The following is a 5292-nucleotide window of genomic DNA, read 5'->3' on the forward strand; positions in this document are numbered from 1 at the left end:
TCCCTCAGCTGGAACACAAATGAAAAAAAGCATCAGATTTCCTAGGACCACAATCCCCTCTCCTTCAGCAGGTGATCCTTCGGCCCCCCGCGTCCATATATATATATATGTGTTGTCCCCTCATCATCCTCGATGGACACAGCAGCAGCGGTAGCAGTTGCCTGAAGACACGTCGGGCAGGGTCAGTCCTCGCAGCCTCCAGCAATCGCTACTCCATGATGTGGGAACTGCGATCTGTAGCTTTCACCCGGGCTGTCTTTGCAGAATTTCTGGCAACTTTGGTCTTTATTCTTTTTGGCCTGGGCTCTGCTCTGAACTGGCCCTCAGCTTCCTCCCCGAGCATCCTTCAAATCGCGCTGGCTTTCGGCTTGGCCATCGGCACGCTGGTCCAAGCCCTGGGGCACATCAGTGGAGCCCACATCAACCCGGCGGTGACAGTGGCTTGCCTCGTCGGCTCCCAAGTCTCCTTCCTCCGTGCGGTCTTCTACGTGGTGGCCCAGCTCCTGGGGGCTGTCGTGGGGGCTGCCATCTTACATGAGATCACCCCAGCAGACTCTCGGGAAGGCTTGGCCATCAACAAGGTAAGACTTCAGCCCATGGATGGGCTTGGAAGGGAGCAGGAAAGATTGGGTAGGGCTTTTGGGAAGGCTGTGGGATGTGAAGAAGGATTTTGTGGTCAGCAAAGACCCTCCTTATTTAGTGTTGGGTAGGAAACGACTGTCAGCTGCAGCCCAGCACCGTGAGCCTGCTGCACCAAGGGTCCTTCCAGGAGCACGGACAAAGGCAGGACTCAAGGCTGCCTCCTCTGCTTTTTAGGGCTAAAAACAGAGGTGTGATCCAGCTGGCCACACAGACACCTCACTTAGAAGACAAAACCACCATCACCTCTGTTTTATCTAGGGCTGTATTGCAAAGGAGCTGGATTCGGAGGAGATCAGGTGTTTAGGGAAGGACAGGATCAAAAGTATCGCCTCGCCGTTCCTCTTGCCCCAAGCTCATCCCATTTTCCAGTCTTGCTGTGGGTACGGGCGGCCTTTTCTGCCCTCTGCGTTAGCAAGTCCACTATTTACAGGCTGCTGTGCCGGATTCCCAGCAATGGGGATGTTGCATCAGGGTAGGGGGAGTGTTTTGGGGGTCTAAATCCCAGCTTTTCATTAGATAGCACTGCTCATTAAGTTGCTTCCCATAGTGAAGAGATGGCCACACCAGATCCACTCGTTCGTGCTAATGCCCAATGCAGACGGGTGCCTGGCAGTGCCACCGTGCAGTGCCAGAAGCATCACGAGGATCCCAGTCTGGTTTCAGACAGACAGGGAAAAAAGAAAACCAGGGAACCTTAGGAGGCCCTGAGGGGACTCCCCAATGGTACCCCAACCTCCAGCATCCCCTTCCCCACCGATGCACGTAATAAAAAGAGGGGAAAAAAATATTAAAAAGTCACGGGAGGGTTCACTATCCCCTCTCCATTCTGCACCGTTCCTCTTCAGACAGATGCAGGCAGCTGTACCTCCTACACAGACACCCATGCCAGGACCAGCATCGCCCAAAACCAAGCCGAGTGACGAGGGAGGAGGCGGGCAGTGTGTTTTGGGAAGCCACGCGAGGAAATCCCCTTTCTTGCAACAGGGAGGCACTGCCAGGACCCAGCTTTGCTGCCAAAGAGATTAAGAGGGTCGAAAAAGGGATTGCGGATTAATTTGAACAAGACTATTTAGGCTGATAATAGCTGAGGTTTAATAAAGCCAACAAAGCAAGTAGGAGTTTTAAGAGAGACTTTCAAAATGCCTAGCTCTGTTGTTTTACAGCTTAAACCACCTAAAAGAAGGAATAGGGATTTTGATTTTTTTTTTTCTTCCCCTGTGGGCTCTTCATCTTGTAGCTGCCTGCACAAATTACCCTAAAAATAAAAAGGAGGGAATATTGGAGAGGAGAACGAGCAAGATCTGACTCTGGATCTCGGCCAGGAGGGCAATTGCCACCTTCGTGATATCACCGAGCAAAGCTCTCTCGGGATCAACATTTGGGAGGATGCGCGGTGGCTGAAGCAGGAGTCACAGGGAAAGAAAGGGCAGAGATGTGCCAGGACAGGCGGGGGAAGCGCCAGCGAAGGGAGGCCACAGGCAAGCAGGACTGCCAGCTGCAGATCTGGCTGGCGGCACTGCCAGATCCATCCAGATCTGGATGAAAAACCACCAAGGAGTAATAAAGGGCCAGAAAGCAGAGTTGGAAGAGAGGAGGTGCAACCAGGCACAGCTTCAGATCTAATCTGACAAATTCTTTCAGTCAAAAAAGCGTGGGAAGGGAAATTTTTTTTTTAAAATGCCAAAACATTTCTTTTTGACATTTTCAGAATGTAAACTTTTCCAAAAGGCATTTTTCATTTCAAGTATGAGGAAAAGGAAAAAAAAATTCCTAGAGGGAAAAGAAAAGTGGGAAAATACATCCAAAGAAATGCCAATAAAACATTTCCTGCCAGGTCAATCAAGCATTACTCATTGACCCACTTTTCCTTTTACCGGAGAATTTTTTCCTCCTTTTCATATCAGTGCCAAAAATCTCACCGATTTCCTATGTCTGTTTGGTTCCCCCTGATTTCGGTTCCCCCCCTTCCACATTTCCAATCCAGCCACCAAACTTGCATGTCCCCGAGACACTTTTTCCCTCCCCTTCCAGCTGCACAACGAGACGACGACCGGGCAGGCGGTGACCGTTGAGCTCTTCCTCACCTTCCAGCTGGTCCTCTGCATCTTTGCTTCCACCGACGAACGCCGGGAGGACAACCTGGGCTCTCCTGCTCTGTCCATCGGCCTTTCTGTTGCCGTGGGGCATCTCCTTGGGGTGGGTAGAGTGGGCTAAAACTCAGTGCTGCTTAGATTGTCTTTGTGTTTATGCCCAAAGCTTGCTCGGCTGCATGCTCCGGGGTGGACGGGGGATTTGTAACTCATGTGGTGCCCAAGGCTTTCCAGTGGATAGAGGAGAAAAATCCCACCAAAGCTGTAACAGAGCCATAGCCTGAGCTAGGCTTTCTTTTATTGGGCATGAAAAAACTTAAACCTGCTGGGCTCTGCTGCTCCTTGAGTCCCGTAGGGAACTCCAGGGCTCTGTGGGGTCTTCTACCCTGCAGCGAACGTGTTTGCGACTTATTCAAGACCATGATAAGACTGGGAAGTATTTGGGATGGACACCTAGGGAAATCCCTCCTGGATGCCAGACCAAAGCAGCCTCCGGCATTCCCAACCTCTCAATACACGCATTAAAACAGCGATGTTCTCACCGTATCTTCCATCCTTAAAGTTCCGCAAGCCCACGCGTCTATGGGACTGTTCTTCTCCTGGCCTCAGTGGCAAGGAGTAGCAATTTGCTCCAGGACTAGGCACAGCAGGAGCTTGTCCCCGCAGTCCTTATCATGCTGCAAGGCACGTCACCCAGCCTGCAGCTGAGTTGCACCACGCTCGGGACACCTGTGCTCGCACAGAAGATGCGCAAACACAGACAACTCATCCTTGTTGACTCAGGTGGTGGAAGGCGATAGCATCCCTTTTCCTGGAACAGCCATGCTGGAGGGTGAAACATCAGCTTGGTGAATGAATCATGCTAATAACACACTAGGATTTTTTTTTTTAAATGTGCTAAAAAGCCTTAATACTAACAATAAGCGTGGTGTTTCTCGGCAGATTCGTTACACTGGTTGCTCCATGAATCCAGCTAGATCTTTCGCCCCTGCTGTGATAGTCGGAGACTTCAGCGATCACTGGGTAAGAAATCAGGTCTATGTGTTGTTTTGGTAGGATGAGCCCCCCCAAATTACCAATATTCCTCGAAACCCACAGAGCTAGCCAGATTGTGGGCATGTCCATGCCAGCTCCCAGCTGGAGGAGAGATGTAGAGATTACCAAAAAAAGGTGGGGCTGCTGGGTGCTTAATTGGCTTATCTAAGCAGGGTGCATTGCAACAGGAAAAGGGCGTGTGATTTGTTGACTGTGACTTAGCAAAAGAAGCAAAACCAATGGAAAGTGGAGCTCTTCTTGCTGATCCTGGGGACCTTTCCTGGTTCCAGGCACACATTTTCCACCAGTTCCTTTGGGAACACTCCCAGGCATTTCCATCTGCAAAGAGCACGTTGGGAGGCAGAGCTGTGGTGGTTCAGGTTGATGTGCTCAAAGGTGTCCAGCCCAAGCTGGTAGCCTCCTCCTCTCTACAGCAATGTGTAAATGGGTAGGAAGATGCTTCTCCAGAGGAACCCAAATCATTCTGCATGCTCACACTGGGCCTATTGTTAATGAAGATCACACAGCTCTCAACAGAGGAGGATGGTGAGGTACATCCAGGCACAACAGCAGTGGATGGGAGGTCAGGTCAACAGTGATGACCAAAGCAGAGCTGGCTTCTGCGTTTTGCTCCCAACGCACACAGAGTAGGGAGGAACACAAGCCCCCTGCAACGCTCTTCAGAGAGCCTGGTTTCTCTCCGTCGTCCAAAGTCAGGCTGATTTTTGCTCACCTGATTCTTCTCAGTTCTTCTGGGTGGCCCCACTGGTTGGGGCAGTGGCAGCCTCCATTATCTACAATTACATCCTCTTCCCACAAGCCAAAACCTTCTCGGAGAGACTCGCCATCTTCAAAGGCTTCGAGCCGGAGGAGGACTGGGCAGAGCGCGAGGTCCGGCGGCGGCAGTCGGTGGAGCTTCACTCCCCACAGACCCTGCCGAGGGGGATGTCTGAGAAGGTGTAGCCAAATCTCCCCCCTGGCCGAGAGAAGAGCTGGGGAGAACTCTGGCATCCGTTTTAGAGACGGTGCTTGTTCAGATGAGCATTTCACCTCTCCCCTCTCTCCCTTCATTTTTGCTGAGGGACTGAAGTTGACTCATCTCCTGGGGAGATGCACTGGGACCGTCCAACCCACCTTCTGTTGCCCACCTCTCCCCGTGGCTGACAGTTTTCTGATGCTGGGGGGAAAATGCCATCAAATCAAAACCACCGATGTAGCAACAGGAACGAGGATCCTACCCTGGGCCAGCTCCTTCCACGTCCCCCTTGCAGGAGGTAGCACGCAGCGGAGTTTGTTGCCCTTCACGAAGAGCTCCGAGGCGCTGCGGAAAGTTGTTATTACGACCATTTGCTGGGTGTGGAGGTTGCCACCCGATGCCTCATTGCTGTTGAACTCCGCTCACCCATCTCCCATTTTTATCTCGCTGCCCGGCTGTTGGCACACACATAGAGGAGCGCTTGCTCCATGCCACAAGTATCTCACAAACTACAAGTTTTGCTGCCACGAGGAATCAAATTGCCATTTA

General features: G+C 51.7%; 1 protein-coding gene across 1 annotated transcript; it reads left to right on the plus strand.

The window, feature by feature from the left end:
- The first annotated feature begins 211 nt into the window (after positions 1–211).
- On the plus strand, positions 212–4765 carry AQP2 (aquaporin 2 (collecting duct)). The gene is made up of 4 exons (XM_009709135.1): positions 212–581; positions 2674–2838; positions 3675–3755; positions 4515–4765. The coding sequence occupies exons 1-4, from the start codon at positions 216–218 to the stop codon at positions 4728–4730; spliced, it is 828 nt and encodes a 275-aa protein (XP_009707437.1). The 5' UTR covers positions 212–215; the 3' UTR covers positions 4731–4765.
- Positions 4766–5292: the final 527 nt, after the last annotated feature.

This window comes from Cariama cristata, unplaced genomic scaffold (assembly GCF_000690535.1).
Source record: "Cariama cristata isolate BGI_N322 unplaced genomic scaffold, ASM69053v1 scaffold26931, whole genome shotgun sequence".
Lineage (NCBI taxonomy): Eukaryota > Metazoa > Chordata > Aves > Cariamiformes > Cariamidae > Cariama > Cariama cristata.

What these genes read in the sequence shown, in the direction of transcription:
- AQP2 (XM_009709135.1), top strand. Translation starts at nt 216, where the DNA reads ATGATGTGGGAACTGCGATCTGTAGCTTTCACCCGGGCTGTCTTTGCA. An exon ending in CCGTGGGGCATCTCCTTGGG is followed by an intron (nt 2,839 to 3,674) that starts GTGGGTAGAGTG and finishes GTTTCTCGGCAG; the next exon opens with ATTCGTTACACTGGTTGCTC. An exon ending in GAGACTTCAGCGATCACTGG is followed by an intron (nt 3,756 to 4,514) that starts GTAAGAAATCAG and finishes GATTCTTCTCAG; the next exon opens with TTCTTCTGGGTGGCCCCACT.